The following is a 25,310-nucleotide window of genomic DNA, read 5'->3' on the forward strand; positions in this document are numbered from 1 at the left end:
TATCGCACACTATTAGACCCGTAGTTTTAATTTTTCTGTTAGGGTGCCCATTTTCATTTTAGGGTGATCCGAAATATCGACTTTTTCCCTTTTTTTTTTCCAAAAATGATTTTTTTTAAATTCATAACTTGTGAACCACTGAACCGATTTAGACGGTCGACATATCAAATTGAAGCTTATAACCTAGTCAATCTTGGAAAAATGCTGCGCTTGCAAAAATTTCAGGTTTTGGTTTTTTTTTATTTTATCCAAAATATATATTTTTATTAGGGCCCATATGGCGTCAGCCTAACGGGGCCGGGAGTTCAATATTTTGACAATGTTTGCTTACAACTATGTTAGTAATATGTAACCAATTACTCGCGGTTGGCTCGAGGTTTTGGTTTTGGTTTTGTCATTATTGATTGTATTTGTTTTTTATAGTTTTCATGGTCTCGGGATCAAGGGCGCTATATTTTTTTATGGAAAGCTGAGGGTTTTTCACATAACATATATCGAAACCAGGGAGGCGTTTTTTCGTTTTTGAGTAATGATTTTTCAAAGTTACCCGATAGTCCAATCATTTTTCCTTTTTTTTTTTTTTTTCCAAAAATGACTTTTTTCAAAAATTTATTACTTTTGAACTACTGGAACGATTGATCGACATATCAAATTGAAGCCTACTAGCTAGCCTTTTTTGAAAAAAATAACATACTTGCCAATTAATTGGATTATAGTCACATACATCAAGTCTAGTCGCATAGAAATATTAAACGAAAACTGAAAACATGTTAACTTTGAAAAATCATAACTTAAAAACGAAAAATAACACCTCTCTGGTATTCAGATATGTAATGTGAAAAAACCTCAGCCTCGAGGGAAAAAATATAAAAAATATGGCGCCTTTGGTCCCGAAACTATGTAAGCTATAAAAAACAAATATAATCAATAATTTCGGAAACAAAATCCATTTTTATTCAGAGTGTAATATTTTTTCAAACAAGACTAGCTCATTGGCTTGATTTTGATATGTCGGTCATCTGAATCGGTCCAGTAGATCAAAAGTTATGATTTTTTGTAGTGGGAAAAATGGGAAAAAATGATTTTTCGAGCCATCGGTTAACCTTGAAAAATAATAACTCAAAATCGAATTAAAAAAAACATTCCTGGTTTCGAGATATGTTATGCGAAAAATTTTCAGCTTTCCAGAAAAAATATTTGAAAATATAGCGCCTTTGGTCCTGAGACCATGAAAACTATAAAAAAAACTAATACCGGTTTGATTACAAAACCAAAACCTGAAATTTTTGCAAGCGTAGCATTTTTCCAAGAATGACTAGGTTATAAGCTTCAATTTGATATGTCGACCGTCTAAATCGGTTCAGTGGTTCACAAGTTATGAATTTAAAAAATATCATTTTTGGAAAAAAGGGACTAATAATTTGCCGTAAAGAACAAAACTACCACTTTTGGCGGAAATCTGAGAACCACTATATCGGTTTGGCATGGAATGGCTGTATAATTCTGTAGTTTTTTAAACTCGTCTCTCTCAAAGGTTGGTGCATAAAAATCAAATTCGAACAATTTATGATATAACTAGTGTTTTTAATTCTATCCTAGAACCAGATTTGGAATTTGGTTCTCTGGTGCACAACTCCATGAACGTTATCTTGACATTAAACGAAATCAGGATAAGTTGTAATTCTTCCAAAGAAAACATGAAAAAGTTGTTGTTAGAATAATGGTTTCCCTGTAAAAGTACCCATCTTCCATTGTATGGACGGCTTATAGGAAATTGTAAAGGCTAATCCCATTTTTTTAAAGAATTTTTAAAAATTAAAAAAAAATTAAAATTTTGAGGAAAATGAGGAAAATTTATGAAATTTTTTTTCGGCATTTTTTCCCAAAAAAAATTGTGATATGTTTTTTATAAAAATTCAAACAACTTCCTACATTTCATCCTAAAGTCAGAATTTCGCAGGCATCATAGTTTTCGAGTTATAAATTTTCGTAAAAAAATTAAGAAAATAAAATTTGGTCCTTTTCAAAAAGTAGTCTAATTCTTTTTTGAAGATTTCAAGTATGCAAAGTTGCTTGAATGACCCTATCTTCTACCCACAACGTTTCACTGCTATCTGAAATTATGCTGCCAACTTCTAAGACGAGTTGGCATGAAAATCGTAAATTCTGGGAAAGAATTACTATTGATTTTTTTTGGATTTTGGCGCCCTGAAAGGCCTGCGTCCCCGGCAAATGGCACCCACACACTACGCTGCTGCTTACAATCCATCAAGAAGTCTCAAAATCAATCGAAACTAACCTGAGCAAACGCTTTTTGGTGGCTGAACCGCACAGTCGGTACAGACCGATAATGTCCAGCCCGCGTCGTTCGACTTCTTCCACGCAACGCCGCAGAATAATAGGAACTGGAGCGCTGCCGGGAGCACCCTTTGCTTCGCGTGTCACCACCGTCTCCAAATCGGCTCCAAACAGAGCCGGAACGTTTCCCCGCAGGCTGGGTAATCCCCGCCGACGGTACAGTTGGAATGGGTCGGTGTGTCGCAGGCGCAGATAGATTGTTCCACGTGGTTCAACCTGCGAACAAAACGTGACATTATATTCGCGGGAAGTGTTCAAGTTCAAGGGTAAACGACGGACCTTCAACGCCAGCTGATGAATCGGTGATTGTCGGAGTAGGGTAGTGAGCGACAGGGCACCTCTGTAGCAGAGCTTGTGCCGATGCTGAGGATCCCAGGAGTAGACCAACACATCCAGCTGCTTGTTGCACACCAGATCCAGCTCGAACGATTCGTCCCAGTCGAACTGGAGATCGCCGGAGCGTACAACGGTCCGAGCCTTGTGGATCCGATCGCACTCCAGAACACAGTACAAGTCCCGTATCATTGGCTGCTGTGGTTGCGCTGTTTCGGACATGGCGCGTAATCCACGTCCCGCCAGCAAATGAATCCAAAGCATACCGGACATACCGATCGCATCGACAACTGCGCAGAAAAATGTTATGAATGGCAACAAAAAGATGAACACCTATCTTCTTACCTGGTTTATCCAACTTGTACTTGGTGTACTCGGCCGGGTTGATGTCGATCTGCCGATGGGCTCGGGGGAGTGTTGTGCTTGGTGTCGGAGCTGGACTCTGGTGACCGGTTAGGGCGGCCACAGCTGAACCGGGGACACCTCCTCCCGGTCCACCCTGGGTCAGTTCGAGCAGTTGTCGCATACGGCGAACGCTCGGCGATCTGATCGAGGAAGGTCCGATGTGCTGCGAAGACATGGACCGCACTGGCAGTGAGGACATTCGTGGACCGCCCGCGGACAGACTGTATCGATCGAGGGTACCTCCCGTCAGTCCGGTTCGGCTGCTGTAGATATTCTCGGTATTCTTCAGCACGTCGTGGATATTTTCCGCTGAGCACGAGAAACGATGCGCCCGCTGTTGGTTAAGGATATCGCGCGAGGCTCTCATTTGTTCACAGATTGCGGAACTGCTGGGTGCTCGTCTCAACCAAGCTCGGTATTCGTCCGACGTGAAGATCGATGGGCTCGCTGTTATCCGCTGGCGTAGGTCACGCGGATCTCTCCGAATAGGTAGTGAATACTCCGGGGCCGATAGATTACCGTCGTTTTCGTCCTGGATACGTTCGCCTATGCGACTTCGGAGACCCATTCTCGAACCGGGACGTTCGCGTGGCAATGAGTTGAATTTGGCGTACTCTGGGCCACCACCGAGGGCCTGGGTGCTGCCGCGTGCTATCGTATTGGCCATCGCCGGGTGGTTATAGTAGTAGTAGCTAGGCCGAGGTCCAATTGTGGCCTCCGTATCACTCGAATAATCCAGTGCAGGACGCGAGCGTCGCTGTAGAGATCCGGTTGCTGCTCCCAGTGCCGACGGAGCATATTTCGGTGTGCGTGAAGAAGGTGGAGGTTCGTAACGTCCGTAGCGGCCAAGGGTACCGCCAGCGATCGGAGCCGCTTGGACTAGATCCGACTTTAGACTAGACCGCAGTAGTGTGTGTCTCCCGAGCGAAGCATAGTCTGCGTATTCAACCCGCGGCAAATGCTGATCGGATCCGCTGCGCGGGAACCGTTGGTGGGATTGCGACATGCTGACACCGGTTCCGGCGGACATTCGACGATTGCCGCCCGGATAGAATGAGTGTACCTTTTCGGCAAGACTTTCCAGCGTGCCGGCGTTCTGATAGTACGAATGAGATGTCTGAAAGCCATGGGTACCTTTTGGCTGCTCGGTGATAACCGATGGCGGTGGTGGTGGCTTGTAGCCCCAGTTCGGTGTCTCCACTGGGGGGCCCGGTCGGCTACCGTAGTACAAATCGAGCTGCTCACTTTGGGGACTGTAATTGTTTAGGCCCAGTCCCAGGCGCGACCGTGACTCCGTCATTTCCCGACCGTCGCCAGTCCTTCGCTCTCGTGAGGAACGCGAGGAACGTGGCGCCCGATCCGAATCGTCCAGATCGTCATCTCGCAAATCACGCTTGATAACCACGACCGGTGGCGGTTTCTGCTCCGGTCGGGCCATTTGTGGTGGCCCCGGAGAGTTTGCCCCGCGGGATCCCCTCCGCTGTCGTATGGCTAGCACAAGTCGCCGGGGTATCGACATGATTATCACCACATCGTCCAATGACATCCGGGTAACGTCCACCAGATTGACCGCCAGTATCTCATCTCCTACCTGTGGGGTATAAAAATCGTGATTGAACAATTATTTGTACTTGGGGGGAAAATTTCCGCCTCTACCGCAGACAGTCTAAGCCAGCGAATGAAAACGTGAACAGATGACAAAAAATAAAAGCCACAGTAAAAAAAAAACCAACAAAAGCTGTTACACAACCGCTGTCAGTTGTCCTTTGGGTGTGCATTAGGCTGTATTATCTTGGCACCTCTGTTGTGACACATGTCCACGGTGAGCGAATGTACGAAAAATAGATAGCGAAAAATGGTGTGACTCCGGTGGCGGCCGTTTGTTACCATTATAGCTTCGGCGATACGAAACGGTCACGTAGCCGGCAAAGGATGTACAACAATTCCAGAGGGGAAGGACAAACAGTGCTAACTGTCGGTAGCGTTTTGCTTGTCCCACCATCGAGCAAGACGGCAGCCTCGGCAGGAGAAAGGTAATTTGGAAATCGGGACCAAGCTGTCACACTTGATTTGTGTGAAGAAGGTAAATCCGAAGAGTGATGGTGGAAAGCGAGTAGGAAGCGAAACCAGAGGTTTTCCGAGTTCATGTTATTTCGAAGTTTGCTCATAATAATAATTTTGAGTTTGTATTTCGTCAAGTAATACTTCAAGTAATCCTAAATGATAACTAATTATCATATTTCATCTATATATCAAAAAATGGAATGTTGTCTGTCTGTCTTTCTGTCTTTCTGTCTTTCTGATTTTCTGTCTTCCTGTCTTTCTGTCTGTCTGATTCTTATGGACTCGAAAAGCACTGAACCGATCGACATGAATATTGGTATTTAGGGGTTTTTGAGGTCGGGGAAGGTTCTTATGATAGTCCGAGACCCCTCCACCCTCTCTAAGGAGGGTAGGGGGTGCTGCTGTACAAAAAAAGCACAAATTTCTGCATAACTCGAAAACCAATCAAGCAAATGAAGCCAAATTTGGCATGTGAAGGTTTTAGGGGGCAATAAATGTTTCTATGGTGGTTGGACTGAAATAAATGATACGAATGAAACACTAATTTTTGCATAACTCGAAAACCAATCAAGGAAATGAAGCCAAATTTGGTTTTAGGGATCGATGAACGATTTTATAGTGGTTCGACACTCCTCCCCTCTCTCTAAGGGTAGGCTGCCATACAAATTAAACACACATTTCTGCATAACTCGAGAACTAATCAAGCAAATCGAGCCAAATTTGGCATGTGGAGGCTTCTATCTTGAATCAACACTCCTCCTCTCTCTCTAAGAGGGAGTGGGGGCTACCATACGGATGAAGCATAAGTTTCTGCACAACTCAAGAACTAATCAAGCAAATGGAACCAATTTCGGTATATGGAGGTTGTAATACACGGGGCAATACACGTTTCTATGGTGGTTTGACACTCCTCCCCCCTCTCTCAGGGGGGGCTGCATTACTCGAGAATCAATCACGCAAACGGAACCAAATTCGGGATGTGAGGGTTTTTGGATAAGAGAAATGTTTCTATGATGGTATGACACCCCTTCGTCCTCTGGAATGGATGGGGGGTTCCAAAAAATTAAAACACATATTTCAATCAAACATATTCCAATCAAACATGACAATTGAAAATTTTCGGAAAACTCTGAATGGGCATTGGAAAATTCGAAAAATTAAATTCTCATATGTGCTACAGTTACATAGTGACAAGCGTTGTAAGTTCATTTGATGCTTGCGCTAACGAAATCGATCTTTTTTCGAAAGTGGAAACGGATTTTAATGGGATAAAAAGCATTCCTATATCGTATATATAAATGAAATAGATTGCCGAATATGTTGATAAGAGCAAAACTCGAGGAAGGATTTGTCCGATTTAGGGCTGTCTTTATTCTATCATATTTTCTGTATCAAACATTTATTCCACGTAACGGAAAAACATGTTATTTGCAAGTGGTTAAAAAATCTTGAAAGAGAATTGTGTCTGAAAATAATCTGACATTATAATGACGAGTTTTGGTAGAAGTACTAGAAATTTTATAGTAAAGGTAATTTTAAAGGGTCGATCAATCAATGAACAGTTCTGCGATTGGACCCATGAACGTGCGCTTAGTGAGAAAACGTGGATGTTTGAAGGTATTTATAACAAACAAATAATTTTTTGGGTGAGACGAAGTTTGCCGGATCAGTTAGTGACATATAAAGTCGTCAGTGGTTCCCAAAGGCTTTGGACCTGGACGTCGCCTTTTAGAATACGGTCTTAGGCTCTATTGTATCCAAAAATCAAATTAATTTCGTGAAAGAGTACCATTTTGAGTAACGAGACACTATTTAACCTTCCTATACTCGCGCATAGGTATGACAGACCGAGAATGAATGAGGTGGCTTGAATTAAATGGTTATTTAAACTAAGAGTTGAAGAAAAAATATTTTCTGAAGTTTTTTCATTCAATTTTTTTTTCTTTGAATAAATACAATGACGTTTAAAAATACGTAATAGTAATATTACATAGACGCGCACAGTCTGTGAGTATACGAGTTACGTTCCTTCGCGCGAGTATAGGAGTGTTAATGATCAAAAAAGCTTAAGTGTTCGGAATTTGTGACAAAGCGGTACATGGTTTTCTTGTAAGCTGAGTTTTTTTTTACATCAGATATCCAAAAATCAGAGATGTGATTTTTATCGTTTTTGAGTTATGATTTTTCAAAATTAACCGTTGAATGATCTTTTTTCAAAAATGACTTTTTCCAAAAATTTGCAAAATTTTGTACTACTGGATCGATTTAGATTAGCGGTACTCAACCTTTTTTTTCATAAGGGCCACAAACACGTATTAGTCATGGCGCCGCGGGCCGCTGAAGGATAAAGGATATATGAAGAAGGGTGATGTTCAAGACACAACCGCACTGTTAACATAGAACTACGAAATTATCGCCGGAGATCACAAACATTGAAGAAATTTAATAATAAAACTCTTTGATACATATGTTTGATAGCAATAACAAGAGCCGACAAATGAATGCTTTCACTGAGTAGATTGTCGAATTAATTATAAGCAACAACATGTACTATTGATTGTTCGCTGTCTAGAGCACTGAAACTGGAATACTGAGCTTTTTCAATATCTAAGCAGTTTTTCAGAATTTTTCAGTTTCGCAGAACGAAACAGCTCAGCAACCGCAGAATGGTAGCGGAAAATCTGAATCGGTGTGGCGAAAGCAATACCATCGAAACAAAATTTCAACTTCAGGTTTTCACCGAAGAACATAACTCGCAACGTTAAAAAATACCTTACGCCGCTTTCAACCCGAAAACAATGAAATCACGAAAGTTGAATAATCGTCACAAATCGCAAATCAGTCATCCAAGCATCTACAATTGAAAACAACATCATTACACCAATAAATCCAAACTAAAAATGAATATTAAATAGATTTTTAGAGTGCATCAAAAATTTATAAATAACCCTTTAGTCGAAAATTTTAGTGGCCTTGAAAAGGACACAAACCGATGTGTTTGTGTTGTTTTGTACACGCGGCTAGAAATGGTTGGTTCATGATTCATTATTGTTCTAACGAGAACAGTGCACGTACTCACAACAATATACGTAACGCATTCAGTATGTATCGCGACATTTTTCCCGTACTATATACAGTGCGGTTCCAGGAGATTTTTTTCCAACCCTACCGTTATCTATTTGATAACGCGTAACGCATAAAATCAACAATTTGTACAATGTCAACGGTATGAAAACCGCCGACGTACAGGGTGGGCCATTTAAAGTGGAAGGATTTGTTTTTGCAATAGCAAAGTAAAGAAGTAGAATTTTAATTTTTTTTTTGAAATTCATTTATTTTGGTCCAAGGAGATTTGTTCTAACTACTTTTTGAGTATGATATCTCATAAATGACCGCCTCTGGCCTTGACCGCAAAATGTGCCCTTTTTTCGGCATTTTCCATCACTTTGCCCAATGTTTCGGCCGATATGGCAGCAATTTCTTGTCGGATATTGTCTTTCAGCACAGCCAGGGTCCTTGGTTTACCAGTGTATACCTTGGATTTTAAATATCCCCATAAAAAAAAGTCAGGAGGCGTCAAATCAGGTGATCTCGGTGGCCAGTCATAATCGCCGTTTTTCGATATTAATCTTCCGGGGAACATTTCGCGCAATAATTTGGTCGTGGCAGCCGCTGTATGGCATGTAGCGCCGTCCTGTTGGAACCAGTAATTGTCCAATTCATTTTCACGAACAAATGGCTATAAAAAATCGGTTATCATTGTCCGATAACGCTCCCCATTCACGGTTACCGTTGCTCCATTTTCGTTTTCAAAGAAGTACGGGCCGATGACTTTATCGGCATAAATGCCACACCACACAGTAACTTTTTGGTCGTAAAGAGGTTGCGTTTCGATGAATTGAGGGTTTTCAGTAGCATAAAACCGACAATTTTGTTTATTCACTCCTCCATTCAAGTTGAAATGCGCCTCATCAGACATTTTGATTTTTTACCAAAAGCCACGTTCATTTTTGGCCATTTCGATGGTCCATTTCGCAAAATCAAGTCGACGTGGTAAGTCAGATGGGTTAAGTTGTTGAGCCATTTGAATTTTATACGGAAACATTTTCAAATCAACACGAATTATGCGTCGGAGAGTGGTTCGAGCGATGCCTAACTCTTGCGAACGATGGCGACCTGATGTCGATGGAGTCTCTGCAACACTGGCTCGAACGGCATCAATATTCTCGTCGAAACGTCTTGGTCGTTGTCTGGACAGATGACTGGCATTACCAACACTACCAGACGATATAAATTTGGCATATAATCGACGTATAGTGTTGTCTCCAGGCGATGTTTTTACTTTATTTTTATTTTTCCACGCACGTTTAGTTAACACAATTGAGAAGTTATTTTGAATGTACAGCTGAACAATTTCAGCGCGTTGTTTAGGTGTGTATTGTTCCATGGTTAAAATTGTACTGAAATGACGCTTCCAACGCGGTATGACATTTGTTAATCTGACATCTCTGTCAAAAGTTATGGGGTTGCCAGATGCTTCCACTTTAAATGGCCCAACCTGTACTTCTTATGTAATATTTCTCTTCTGCTTTGATTCCGCTCCACACTATGCTTGCTTATTGCATATTCTGAAGATGCATTCTGTGGCGAAACAAATTGTTCAACACAGTCACAAAATAGAAACCGAGATTGGCCAGGGCGAGCACTATATTTAGAGAACTTTCGCTGACAGCCAACGACATGCATCGACAAATCGTGACTAAGATGGACTTTCAAGCAGGTACTCATATTTATAGATTTTTGTGATTTCAATAGTTTACTTTCGAAGCAGTATTGAGATATTGAAACAAGTTTTTGGGTCAATAAGTAAACAGTATCACTCATACATCTTTTTATCTTTCGAATGAAGCGATTGACATACCACTTTGTACAAACAGGTGTTAACACTCGAAGCTTTGCAACCCCAAACGAAAGGCTCTGGTTTCATAAATCGTAAACTTACACCGCAGTACAGATACAAATATGATGTGATGCAAAATACAGAGGCACTCTTCACCGGAAGGCATGCAAAACATTGTACCATACAGTGTGATATTGATCATTCATTCTTCTATAGAATCGAGCGAAACCATTGTGTGTGACATCAGCATTGAGAAAGAGTGCTGTTTGATATCTGGAGCGAGACGACTTGAATGATAATGATGACTATGATGTTTTGAATTATAGAGGCTTTCAAATTCATCAGTTCATCCGTCTCTAGCCTTGAAAAATATTAATTTGGAAAACTCAACTAAACACTCGGCCTTGAGAAAGGTTATCCGCAAGACTCGCTGCCGTCTGGTCGCTAGCTATTGTCCGTAGAACGAATGCTGCAATTGCATTTCGAACGACCAGTCTTATTCAATCGGCCTATCTTATGAGCAGTGATATTTGTATATTGTACCTCCCTCATACATACTCGGCCACAAGAACATGACAGGAAAATGTGTATTGTTTCAATTTTTTCTTAATTTAAATCATTTATGGCTTAGGAACCGTAATGTATGAATTACCGAAAAAAAATTAAAGAATTTCCGATTCGATTGGAATACAAACCATTCATAGATAAAATAAATATTAAGGGTAAAACTATTACATTTGAAACCATTACAAGTTTTCTGATTTGGTACCATTACTGTCAGATATAGTCTCATGTCAAAAAAGGTAATGATTTCATGTTCATATTTTCATATCGACAACTAACAAGACAACTAACTAATGTGTAGATGTGTAATGTGTAATGTGTTAAACTTCGTTATTCTCAGCTCATGCTTCCTAAATGATTTCTAAAGTTTTCGTGATTGTTACACATACAAAATCATAACGGGCATGGCGGGCCGACCGAAAGAGCCTGGTGGGCCGCAGGTTGAGTATAGCTGATTTAGATGATCGTCATATCAAACTGAAGCCGGTCTTCTCTGAAAAAATATTACACTCGCAGAAAAATTTGATTTCCTATGTTCTTACCTTCTGTTCAAGAAGCTACCGCAACAAAAAACATCTCAACTTTGAAAAATCATAACTCAAAAACGAAAAAAAGACACGTCTCTCATTTTTGGATATTCAAGTCGGACTCGATTATCCGGAGTATTGATTTTTTTTTCACTCCGGATAATCGAATCCTCCGGATAATCGAGTCATAAAAAAATGAATTTTCTCTCGGTAAACGTAATATAATTATAATTTGCACTTATTTATTAAACGGTTTTATCTAGATTGATCCGTTTGTATGTTTGTGACTCTGTAACTTTGTAACTTTGTAACTTTGTCTGTAGCGCTGTACCACATAAATAGAAATTTAACCCTCTTCCTGTTGACCGTTTGATCTGAAATTTGGAACAGATCTTTATCTCTGGTGTCATTATAAAACTGCGTATTCCATGATCTTGAAAATCGAAGAAGGTGGCCGCTACAAAATGGCGATTACACATTTTCTCAGAACCCCATCAATAAGGGTATCAAATGAAAGGGTTTGATTAGTAGAATACAGTTATTTATGAAAAATGCAAATTCAAAAAGGCCGTCACCGCAAAATGGCGCCATATATATTTTTTTTCAAAACATCATCACTTAGATTTGCATTTTTCATTAAAAACTGTATTCTACTAGTAAAACCCTTTCATTTGATACCCATATTAGCTATTCAATATGGAATTATTATACAAATTATTCAAAATTTCCGAAAATTAAAAATAAAATACTCCGGATAATCGAGTCTAAACATCCGGATAATCAAATCCCGGATAATCGAGTCTGACCTGTATTATGTAAAAAAAACCTCAGCTTTCAAGAAAAATATAAAAAAATATAGCGCCCTTGGTCCCGAAACCATGTAATCAACAATTACGGAAACAAAATCTGTTTTTTTTTTGCGAAAAAAGCATTTTTCCAAAAACTAATTGGCTTTAATTTGATATATCGATCATACGATTCAGTCCTGTTGTGATTCTTTTAAATTGCATTTTCGCTGTTCGCAATTTGAGACAAAAGTGTTCGGAATATGAATCAGTGATTTAAATTCTGAATTCGAGATAAATGTGATTGAACATATTTTTTATTTTTCACTATGAATACCGTTTTGTCTCATATTCCGAACTGTCTCAAATTCCAAACATTTCATTTTTAAATGTGAATTTACTAAACTTTCATGTTATAAATAATTGAATAATGAAAGGATGGACATTCTTTCAGGTGTAGGCTTCATTTTGACATCATTTACAGGTATCAATACAGCCTACAATTTATAATATTAGACATTTGCATAAAAGTGACAATAAAAACCAATGATAAAATGTTTGCGTTAGCAAATCCTGTAAAAAAACAAACATCGTTCACTTTCCAGTTTTTGTAGTTTTTCAACTATTTTGTTTGTTGTTTTCATGTTAACTCTTTGTGATCGTTTGTTTGTTCTCAGCCACCACAGCAAGAAACCATGCTAAAGGGTGTTCGGATCAAAAAGTGGTCAAACTAAATTGCGTGTAAATCGATTATTTGTTTTTCAAAAAAAATCTAAGTATCTTTCTTTTTGAAGTTCAATATAAATTCGACCTAGTCCAAATTGGCGTGCCTTTCGTTTGACGCCTGCCATCAGATTTTGTACAGTCACCTTATCCACTTTCTTCGCCGAGGAACGCAAGTTTGCTTTGAACTGCTTCTCGCTGTTAACAGTTTTTTGGGTGTTCTTAAGGTTCTGCTTAACTATCGCCCAATATTTTTCGGTTGGGCGAAGTTCTGGTGTGTTGGGAGGGTTCTTGTCCTTGGGTACAACCTGTTTCTTGTTATGTTTGTTATGTTTCATTCAGTCATGTTTCTTCAGGAAAGGCAGCAAACGCTTTTGAAGACACTCTTTCACGTAAATTTCCTGGTTGACGGTCCCGGTTGCAACGAAAATGTCGCTTTTCATGCCACAGGTACAGATAGCTTGCCAAACGAGATATTTCTTGGCAAACTTTGATAGTTTAATATGCTTGAAAATGTCCGCCACCTTTCCCCTTCCAGTTGCTGTATAAAACTCTTGTCCAGGAAGCTGTCTGAAGTCTGCCTTGACGTAGGTTTCGACGTCCATTACCACGCAATTAAACTTTGTCAACAATGTCGTATACAGCTTCCGAGATCTTGTTTTTGCTTATCGTCGCGATTTGGAGTCACTACCTTCTTATAAGCCGATAGTCTGGATCGTTTTTTAGCTTCATGCACGGTTGTAGACGATATTCCCAACTTATTTGCGACATCTCGAACGGAGAGGTTGGGGTTGCGCTTGAAAGCGCTAGCCACTCTTCTGTTCGTCACTGCGGCTCCCGGCTTTCGATTTCCCCCAGATCCAGGCTTTCTAGTTGTCGACAAACGTTCCCCGAACATTTTTATTACTTTGGTGATGGTTGATTTGGCCACATTCAACGATTTTGCTATTTCTGCGTGCGTGTAGTTTGGATTTTCACGACGCATGTACAAAATTTTGATTCGTCGCTCCTCTTGCTTTGACGCCATTTTAATAACTAAATATCTAATGTCAAAATCCAAATAGAGGCATCGTTCTACACACACACACACACACACACACACACACCTACAAAATGAGGGATGATCAGGTTTTTTATATGAATGATTAGAAAAAATACGGCGAATTTAAGTTGACCACTTTTTGATCCGAACACCCTTATATCTTATATTTTACTCAACCAAGAATCAGTTTATGCTTTTTCTAAACGAAGTTTGATGTCTAGTGAACCTGGTATTCCTATGAGTAATGAATAACGGTACTCAGTATCAAACAAAGTAGTACCCCACACAAAACATTGCACATTGCGTTGAATGCATAGCAATGTGTGACAAAAATCATAACAGCAGAATTTAGCCTTTGTAACACTTTGGTGTGATGGAAAAGATTGTTCATAAGTATCAGAGTTACTGTTTGCATAAATGTCTCATGTTATTTGAATAATCGCATAAGTGTCTCAAGCGACAATTCTTTTGTTTATCTAAAATAAAAAGTTCTGATCATTTTGGATAGGCAAAACTTATGTTGAAGTAGTTGTTTTTAAAAAGCAGAATAATTATTTGCGTAAGTCAGCTAGTCAGCAGTTATGTCAGCTGAATAATCTCATGAAAAATCTTTGTTTGTTAAAAGTGAAATGTGCTGATTTTTTCAGATACACATTGCTGGTATTAATTATACATTTATTGCATCAATGCCAAAAGTGTCTCATAATCAACGGATAATAAAAATAAAATTATGTATTGATTATACTTCATATGATTTACTCTTGGAGACTGTTTCGAAAGATTTAATATAAAATTATTAAAAATTAAAATTAAATTAATATAAAAAATAATGTTTATATAGAAAAATCACATTAAAACTTATTGTTAAGTTAATACATGTATATACTTCACAAAAAAAATAATAAAAAACGTTTATTTTTTATAAGCTTGCATGTATCACTGCTTTTTTAAGGAAATAAAATCCGTCCAGTACGATACGCATGCCCAAATTTAATACGACCGCAAAGGGTTAAATGCTAGAAAAGATAAGAATCTAGAATAAATGGATGAAATAAAATGATATTTTATGCAAAAATCTTCATTAAAATTAGTGTTCGGAATATGATTCTACACATGATTCCAATAAATTCAAATCAATTTGCGAAAAAGACACTGTTTTTTGGAATTTGAAACAAACCGGTAATTGAGCCCTTGAATTACAAAACAGAACCTACCGTTTACTAATACAACAATCTGAAATCTGAAACGCCACTGCCGTCTCTGTACCGGCGAGAAACATTGTGTCTTTGGCCTTCCCCCCAAAAGTCCTTAGTAACAAGTGTAGTATCAAAAACACCCGCCACGTACCGCACACACGATTTTCCCAGCAAACGGAAAGGGAAAATGGGAAACCAGTGCCACAAATGGTTCCCTTCGCTGTGAGCAGCATCGTATTGCCAAACAACAGCAATAGCAGCAGCAGCAGCGATAACAATGAAAGACCGGAGCATAAAATCGAAGCCAAGCGAATCGGGAAATGAACCAAAGGAGTGATTAGAGCGAGAGAGATAGAAAGCGCGCCGAGGGTGTGGCTACCGCGAACGGGTAAAAGATGTTTGTGTGTGAAATAGGAACACATTTCACATTGATAACAGATGGAAGCGAGCATAGGAAGTGGAAGGAAGTGACCAAGTATCAAGAGATAAACTTGTACAAAACGTTATTTTCTTGTACAATTCTCTGCAGCAATATTCTTCTACTATGTGTGTGCTTATTCAGTTCCTGCTCGCCATGGAATATATCGGCGGTTTACTGCTTTCTTCGCCACATGTCAACATGTCAGATGATGGGTGGCCGATGGGGGTGGAAGCATTCTTTTGTCCTGAGCTATTTTTCCTCGTGTTCTTCATCCAAAGCTAGAGTTGATTGTGTCGCTGGCGCATTGAGCTATCACTTCATGCTACCAAGACGTTGTAGACAGAGAAAGCGTTGTGGATTGCCTCTGAAAGACAATCCGATTTGAGATCACCATCACTCAAATCGGGTTTTGTTTGTTTGGACATCAAACGAGAATCGGACACCAGGGAGTTTGAAGCGTATCTGGAGCGCCTTCTTGCAAATCATTACCAAAGTGAGCTCAGTGATTCCGGGGATGTGGAATTTCCAATCGGAAAAAAATGAACACAATACTCAGAATTTCTTCGATACTGCTTAAGCCTAGCAAAGCAGAATTGTGATGAGCATTCTTTTTTCTCACGATCGCTATTAAGCAAATGGAAAAAAAGCAGAAAAGCAGAGCGCCCGAAATGTTGACAGAGCCTTCGAAATTGGAAATGTTTATTGGGTGGAAATTTTGTCCATAGCTACGGTTTACATTAGATAGAGAATGTATTTTCCAAGAATTCTCATATTTGTGCTGGATACACATTATTCGTCAGAAAACGCAGAGGCAGAGCCGCACAGAAAAAGATTTTGTTTCCTGTCAATACTCATTATGCACAAACAATATCACGAAATAAGGCGACAGCTTCCCAGACAATGCCAAATTGCGTATGAAGAAACTTGTCTCCAAAAAACAGGCACGTGTTTCGGTTTTTCCAATTATTGTTATGGATCATCCTATGTTGTGTGATAGAGAACTCATCGCTTTCCTAGAATTGGGAACGATTGTTTGGTGTCACAGAAACTAGTTTAGAAAAGCTCTACACCTCAGCAACTGATTCAATACCCGTTCGTTTTGGCACCGTTCGATTCTGGCACTGTTTTTTTATTTATTAAAACATGAGGAACATAGTAAAATGACCATTTAAACACTGGCCATTCTTAGATGGTCGGTGCATAGTCTGACTAGACTAAGTAACATATTTATGACTAAATATATCAAACTTAATGCTTGGAGCTATGTAGTTTTAGCAGCTTTCAAACATTCTTCCCATTTGTTTTTCTTCAGCTCTTACTTCCTTTTAAATAAGGTCGTGTAATTCTATTACAGGTCGGACTCGATTATATATGATTCAATTTTATACAATTTTAGACTCGATTATATACAGTCCGAAAAAAATATTTTTCTTATATTCCAAATATGACTTGTTTCAAGCGAAAATTCAATATTTCAATGTTAAAGTGAAAGTTAAGTGGGTATAATGAGTACAGTGAAGTAAAAATCGTTATTTCGGTAGATTCCAGTTTAACATTTACCAGGATTTGTTTAAAATAATATTGCAGCGAATTTAAAAAAGATAAGAGAGGTGGGTGTCAAAGAACGAATTTCATGCCAACTTGTCTTAGGAGTTGCCAGCACCATCTCAGATAGCAATGAAGCGTGGTGGGTGTAAAGACATTGGTCATTTAAACAACTTTGCACACTTGAAATCTTCGAAAAAAAAGTTGAACTACTTTCTGAAAAAGGCCACAAAACAAATTTTCTCATTTTTTACAAAAAAAAAATAATTAAAGAACTATAATATCTACAAAATTTTGGAATTTGGATTCTTTTAAGAATGAAATGTAGGAAATTGTTTAATTTTTGATAAAAAAAATCAAATGATTTTTAAAGAAAAATTGCACTGAAAAAAAATTATTTTGAAAATTAAAACTCTTTCCGAAAACTTTTTAAAAAAAATTACAATTTCCAACAAGTCGTCCATACATCGAAAGATGTGCACTTTTACAGGAAAAAAGTTTTACCAGCAACAATTTTTCCATGTTTTTTTTGAAAAAAAATCAATCGTAATGTTGTTTAAAGTCAAGATATCGATATAGCGTATTCGACGAAGTTTTAGATTTTATTAAAATACTAGCTGACCCGACAAACTTCGTCCCGCCTAAAATTTTTCGTTATCACATCCATGTTTTCTTGCTAAGCGCTGTTCATGGGTTCAACCTTTTACTATAAAATTCCTAGTACATACTTCTACCAAAACTCGACATTATAATATCAGGAGGAGTATCTAACCACCATAGATTCATTCATTGCACCCTAAAACCTCCACATGCCAAATTTCATTTCATTTGTTCGATTGATTCATTTGTTTAATTTGTATGGCAGCCCTCTCTTAGAGGGGGGGGGGGGGGGGTGGAAGGTGGTGTGGTGGTCTAACCACCATAGAATCATTTACTGCACCCTTAAACCTCCATTTGCCTGATTTGGTTTCATTTGCTAGGTTAATTCGCGAGTAATGCAGAAATTTGTGCTTCATTTGTATGGCCCCCCCTAAGAGAAGGGGGAGGGGTATCTAACCACCATGGAAACATTTATTGCACCCTAAAGTGATACAGTGATTCTCAGATTTCCGTGAAAAGTGGTGGTTTTGTGTCTTTATCGCGAAACATTAGACCCGTATTTTTTTTTGTTTCTTCCATTTCCATTTTGGGGTTGCCCGAAAAATCAACTTTCTCCTTTTTTTTTTTTTTTTTTTCCAAAAATGACTTTTTTCAAAAATTCATAACTTTTGAACTATTGGACCGATTTAGGTGATCGACATATCAAATTGAAGACTTTTTTGGAAAAATACTATACTTGCAGAAAATTTGAATTCTGTTTTCGTTATTATTGATTGTATTTGTTTTTTATTGTTTTCATAGTTTCGGGACCAAGGGCGCTATATTTTTCTGGAAAGCTGAGGATTTTTCACATGAAATATGTCGAAACCAGAGAGGAGTTTTTTTTCGTTTTTGAGTTATGATTTTTCAAAGTTAACCGATGGTCCGAAAAATCTATTTTTTCCTCTTTTTTGCAACACAAAAATTCATAACATTTGATCTACAGGACCGATTCAGATGATCGACACAAAATTGAAGCCAATTAGAGAGTCTTTTTGGAAAATGTTGGACTTGCGAAAAAAAAAATGGATTTATATTGATTGTATAGGTTTTTCTAGTTTACATGGTTTCGGGACCAAGGGCATTACATTTTTTTTATATTTTTTCTTGAAAGCTGACGTTTTTTACATATCATATCCAAAAATCAGAGATGTGTTATTTTTCGTTCTAAGTTATGATTCTTCAAAGTAAACATGTTAACATGCTAGACTGGATGTGTGCGACTAGAATCCAATTGTTTGGCAAATATGTTTTTTTTTTCAAAAAAGGCTAGCTAATTGGCTTTAATTTTATCTTTTATATTTAATTTCAATCAGTCCAATAGTACAAAAGTAATAATTTTTTTAAATAAGTCATTCTTGGAAAAAAGGGAAAAATGTTTTTTGGACCATCGGTTAACTTTGAAAAATCATAACTCAAAAAAGAAAAAACACGCCTCTCTGGTTTCGACATATATTATGTGAAAAATTCTCAGCTTCTCAGAAAAAAATCAAATATAGCGCCCTTGGTCCCGATACTATGAAAACAATACTTTTATTGAAAACTTCAATAATTTCCAATATTTCATTCTCTAACCAAAATTTTCTAGGTGTAATAGTTTTAAAGTTATTTTTTTTAATTTTGAGTTTTTTTCCCAAAAATCTTGACTGAAATTATTTATTATTTAAGTTTTCATAAAAAAATATCAAACAAATTTTTATAATAAAACTTCAGTGAAAAAAAAATATGAATAACCCTTACAATTTCCAATAAGTCATCCATACATCGGAAGGTAGGCACTTTTATAGGTAAAGAGTTTTTTCAATAACAACTTTTTCATGTTTTATTTAAATTACTATTAATGTTTAATTCGTAACATTTTTATGTATGAATTATCACGATTAACATGTTCTGCAAACTTTTTTTCTATTCAGAAACATGTCAAGACCCTGTCTCCATACAAAAATGCCATGTATTCCAGAAACTATAAAAGATAGAAAGTTGATATTTTCCAGAAACTATAGAAGATAGAAAGTTCATATTTTAATAAGATCTAAAACTTTGTCCTGTGCTCTATATCGCTATCTTGACTTTAAATTACGATTAAATGTATTTTTTTCATAGAAAACATGAAAAAGTTGTTCTTAGAAAAACTATTTCTCTGTAAATATGCCCATCTGTATACATTTGTTTAGAATTTTAGAAAAATACGATTTTGAGAAAAACGAATTTTTATTTTTAACATAATTTTTTTTTTCAGTGTAATTTTTCTTTTAAAAATTTTGGTATTTCTTGATTTCATTCTTTGAACAGAATTTTGTAGTTATTATAGTTCTTGAGTTATAAATTTTTGTAAAAAAAATTGACGCTTTTCGAAAAGTAATCTAATTCTTTTTCGAAGATTTCAAGTATGCAAAGTTGCCTCAATGACCAATGTCTTTACACCCACAATGTTTCACTGCTATCTGAGATGGTGCTGCCAAGTAAGACAAGTTGACATGAAATCCGTCAGATGATTGTACGAAAATGCCCACGTCTGTCCACACTGAGGGGGGCAGGGGTAACTATATTAAATATAGTAAATATAACGTGAAAATATTAAATTAATATTTCAGAAAAAAAATACATGTACAGTGATTTGCCTCTAATTGGGCATACAAGGCACCACTCTGTGTCGCATTGGAGGCGAATGTGACTTGTAATTTCGCATATCAAGAAACACAACACGATGTGAAAAACAGGTTAAAAATGGAAAATCATTGAAAATCTAACAAATAACCATTAGAAAAGTGTGAAAAATACGTAATTACTAGATTACGTATTGGTTACGTATGGTTGGAAAATAGTTGAAAACACTTCTAAAAATTTATCGTGTTGTAGAAACTGGCACAAAGGATGTTTAAAAAAATGTTCAATTAGAGGATCAAATGTCCAATTATTCGGTCGCATTACAGGATAGTTGTCCAATTAGAGGCAAATCACTATACATACAGAAATAAATGGTTAGATCAATAAAAAATTGAGAAATGTCCATTGAATATTATTTAGCGAGTTCTGTGATATAATCAAAATGTATGACATACACTCTGTCCAACTCCTATAAGACCAGGTGATGATCTTGCTGCTTTGTGTCATTGTAAACGAACAATGGTTCGATTTATATTCTAGTGTTTTGGTATTGGTGACTACCATACACTGCATGATTTTCATCTGTGTGTGTGCAAACGTTTTTTTTTTTTTTTTTATTAATCCGTTTATTTTTACAGGCTCAGTTACATAAGTTTAATGGAGCCAAACTCTTAACTATATTTCAACTAGCATATATCAACATGTTGTTTCCTTAATTCTATGGTTAATGAAATAGGAAACCGATTACTCGCGGTCGACTCGAGTTTAGAAGGGTGACACATTTTCATTAGGAAAAGGATGGGATGTAAGGAGATGTGTGTTTACACTCGCACTCACATTCACATTCACATTCTCATTCACACTGACACTTCACACTCAATTCTTAAAACTATCCTTACATCTAATATGTATTTACAATTTAACTTATTCTAATGTTAGTAGGAAGGGAACCGATAGCTCGCGAAGGACGAAAAGGAGGGGAAAAAGGATGTATGAACAATCACACTCGAAGATCGATAGCTTTAAGGAAAACATATATTTGGGACATGTAATCAAGGTCTAACCGAGCCAACACATCTCTCACCGGCACATTGGACTGCTTTCCTCCAGCCCGAAGGGAGTTTTCTAAATTCGATCTGGCGACAAGATACAACTCGCACGACCAAACAACGTGTTCGATATCGTTGTAACCATGGCCACAACCGCAGAGATTGCTGTCGGCAAGATTAAAACGAAAAAGCAGCGCGTCTAACGAACAGTGATTGGACATGAGTCGGGAGAAGGTGCGAATAAAGTCCCGACTCAATTCCAGACTTTTGAACCACGGATTGAGGCTAACCTTAGGGATAATTGAGTGGAGCCACCGGCCCAATTCATCTTCGTTCCATTTGCGTTGCCAGTTAACGATGGTATTTTTACGAACTAAAGAATAAAATTCCTTGAAGGCGATTTGACGCTGATAAATTTCGCCTTCAATTGCACCTACCTTTGCTAATGAGTCAGCCCTCTCATTACCCGGAATTGAGCAATGTGAAGGGACCCAGACAAAGGTAATGACATAACAGCGTCTGGATAAAGCACTCAAAATTTCTCGTATTCTCTCAAGGAAGTACGGCGAGTGCTTTTCCGGCCTCACTGAACGGATAGCTTCGACAGAGCTAAGACTATCCGTTACAATGTGATAGTGTTCAACAGGTCGTGAGGCGACGCTGTCCAGCGCCCAGTGTATTGCTGCCAATTCAGGTGCAAACGTTGAGCGTAAACAAATGTTTTTGTATTTTTCAGGTGTCAATTTTTTTATAAGACCAGTTACATTCTCCGTTGTTTTACTTGTTTTGATCAATAAATCTGGAAAATGGCGAAGGGAAAAGTGCTCACGGAGAGAGAAAAAAGACAACTCGATGCATTTCACTTAGAAAATTTTGGTATCTGAGAAATTGCTCGTCGGATTGGACGATCCCATCAAGTAGTGCTCAATTATTTGGCGAATCTTCAGGGATACAGTAAGAAGGAAATAGCTCCACGTAAATCGAAGCTCTCTGACCGGGATAACAGCTAGAACAGCTGTGAGTACTTCAAAATCGGTTATGCAAATAAAGTAATATTTCAATTTAAATGTTACTCGGGTGACAAATCGTCAAGTTTTAATGAAAAATCCTCACATAAAGAGAGCTTGGAAGGTTAAAGCTTCTCATCTTACACTATCTCACATCGGAAGACGTCTGAGTTTTTCCTATGCTCACATGAACCGACAGTGGGACATGGTATGTTGTGACAAAGAATGTTTCCAAAAGAATTCATTTTGCTATATACCATAACGAAAAGTTCTTCAATGTATAGGTTATCTTCAGTGACGAAAAAAAACTCAATTTGGATGGTCCTCATGGTTTCAACGGGTACTGGCATGATTTATGGAAGAAGGAACAGTATATTTCAACCAGGAATTTTGATGGAGGATCGTGCATGGTTTGGGCGGGATTCTGTGCAACTGTCGCAATTTCGGAAAAATGAAAAAATATCGAGGAAAATTTGTAAATAGTATTCCAACACGAATTTTCAAGGTTATCAGTCGAAATGGCAAGGTTACCAATTATTGACATGTGAATCAGCCGATCGTTATGAATTTTTCATTGATAATACTTATGAATTTTGAAATGGTCTTATAGAAACTGGACAAATTATCATATTTGAGCACAATATATGAACGAACAACTCTTTTGAACGAAATTGACGTTAATTATACTTTATTCTAAACATTCAACAATGTATGAATGTATCTTGTTGAAATACTAACTGTTTGTGTTGCAACGAAATAGAATCAGGGTGGTCTTATAGAAGTTGGACAGAGTGTATAAGTGTTGTGTCCTAGTTCCGTGTCGCGTCTCTTGAGTGAATAGTTATAATTTATTGTCTTTTTTATAGTAAATAGGCTTGGTAAAAATATATGCTTAGCAGTTACGTTGAGGCTTTTATTTTTTTTAATATCTCGAGAATGGCTGCATTTATAAGAAGATTGATGAAGATCATTTTTGTTTTAAATCACATCAGGATTCATAATTTGTGGCTAAAAATGATTGTTAACATACAAAAATTCGAAGTTTCGAAAATTCATAAATATTTGATGTTCCACAAAATTCGCCAAAAATAGATTTACCATCTTGGACTGATTTTGAATAAAAAAAATTTTAAAAATAAAAAGTACATATTTTAGATATTTGAAATTGAAGTTTTTTTGTCAGTGTATATTTTTTCATGTTTAAACATCAATACTCTATAACTTTTTCTAAGACACTATTTCGATACGACTCATAGTTTTTGAGATATAAATTATCAAAGATTTCTCTTAGTAAAATCGATACGCCCTTTTCAAAAGTTACGCTTGAGTCAAAAAATTCCCATTTGCTGTGTAAAACTCATGTGTCCTCCAACCCAAACGGAATACAAAATTTCATTCGAATCAAAAATACATGTTTTTAAAATCTGCATTTTAGGACGATTTCATTTGGAATTACTCATGAACAACATTTCTCTTTTTGATCCAAGAAAGCACAGAAAGCTTTATCGTTTTTTTTTCATTTGAAGACGGCAACAAGTCATTGAATGCTATGTGATGCATGTGAGTAATTTCAACCTATCAATACTGGTTTAGATGGTTCAAGTGAAAAGATTACGACACGAGCGACAAAGATCGTGAAGGATGACCTGCAACGGTTGAAAACATTGAAATGGAATCGCCTACAAGAAACATGCTGTACAAATCTCTCATCAATCCGGTAATCATTTATGGACAGCTTTCAGAAGCGTTCCGAAGGGGATTTTGAACTTGAAGTGCACAGAACGATTTGAAGTTACTGCAGGAAAAGGAGTTTTGAGGAGAAAAATTCACGGAATGACGACAATCTACGAAGAAGCTAGCATCCAAAAAATTGTCGAAGACGAACAAGTGGCATGGACGAACATTCTGATGGGAGGATGTCACGAATCTGAGAAACTTACCGAGTTTATTGACGAAGAGTCAAACCTTCTGAGCTCTCCCCTGAATGTAAAATCAACAGTTCAGAGAAAAAAGGGAGATATGAGTTCTGTTCTTCAGTAAACCGTAAATGGAAGTAAACAAAAACAGCTGGGTACAATTTAAACCACATCAATTTCAAGTTTATCTTGCTTTAATCGCATTTATGCCATCCTGGCGGGGCACCGCTTATCACCCCTTTGCGCTAATTGAAGAAACAGCAAATTATAGCTGTTAATTCTCAATTACCAGCATAATGAAAGCCGCGAAATTATTTATCATCTCGTCTCTCGACCCTAGAGTGAGAAAAACGCTGGGGATATGTATGAAACCAAAAAAAACAAGGGCGCAAATAAATAAACAAATCAATTTAACACCTCGACAAACACTCGGCGGCGTTTGCCTGGTGTGATGCTGCTCGGGATCAGTGTGTCTTTCATTAAAATTTTAATGAGAAAATGACGTTTGCACTTGCAGCAGTGGCGACTGCTGTTCCTGCTGCTGCTGGAAGTCACTTACCCTCAAACAGCCACTGTTGTAAACGGCCGACTCGAGCGCTATCCGGGAGATGAACACCCCGTCGGACCGATCCGCCCCGTTGCCCTCGCGGATGTACAATCCCAGGGTTTGGCCGGGCCGCTTCACGATCTCCACCAGCTGCAAACACGAGAACGAAAATATGTAAATGGGAGCGGGATAATAAGCCAGTTGTTGGGATGGGATGGGAAGTTGCGTCCGCCGCCGCTACTTACCTGGACCGTGTGACGTGCGTCGGCCTTATTGAGAAACTTTTGACCCGCCTCGACGGCCTGTCGGCTACCCATGCAGCGGGGTTCCAGGATCCGCACTATCATTTCACCACGTCTCTCCACCGCCTGTGGAGGAGATGAAGAAGGAATGAAAATTTATACACATATACTCAAAAATAGAGAACTATATATTAGATAAAGGAGATTATTTTGCGGGAAAAACTTTTTCCGGCGGTGGAAGCGGGTCGGAAGCGCTGTCGAACGTGACTAGAAAGTAGTTTGCAGTTTGACGAAATGCTACTCGAGAAGAGGTTTGGGTGGAATTCGAAAATTGTCCCCTGACGTGAGGCTTTGAACTAACGCTAATTTGCGATGCAAATGAATATGTTAGTTTAACGATATATTTTTTTTGCCATGTGTTATCCAGGGAATGGGTAGAG

The 25,310-nt window shown here is 37.9% G+C and overlaps 1 protein-coding gene across 10 annotated transcripts in view; it reads right to left on the reverse strand.

Annotated features, from left to right (window-relative positions):
• The window catches only part of LOC129763504 (rho GTPase-activating protein 100F), a 166,363-nt gene that overhangs the window by 37,534 nt on the left and 103,519 nt on the right, over positions 1-25,310 (reverse strand). For all 10 annotated transcript variants that reach the window (XM_055762632.1, XM_055762635.1, XM_055762637.1 and 7 more), the window contains 5 exons: positions 24,874-24,996; positions 24,641-24,778; positions 3,037-4,687; positions 2,638-2,981; positions 2,300-2,574 (listed from right to left, as the gene is read on the reverse strand). In XM_055762632.1, the coding sequence (XP_055618607.1) occupies positions 2,300-2,574; positions 2,638-2,981; positions 3,037-4,687; positions 24,641-24,778; positions 24,874-24,996 (2,531 nt within the window). The remainder of the gene's footprint in view (positions 1-2,299; positions 2,575-2,637; positions 2,982-3,036; positions 4,688-24,640; positions 24,779-24,873; positions 24,997-25,310) is intronic.

This window comes from Toxorhynchites rutilus, chromosome 1, assembly GCF_029784135.1.
Source record: "Toxorhynchites rutilus septentrionalis strain SRP chromosome 1, ASM2978413v1, whole genome shotgun sequence".
NCBI lineage: Eukaryota > Metazoa > Arthropoda > Insecta > Diptera > Culicidae > Toxorhynchites > Toxorhynchites rutilus.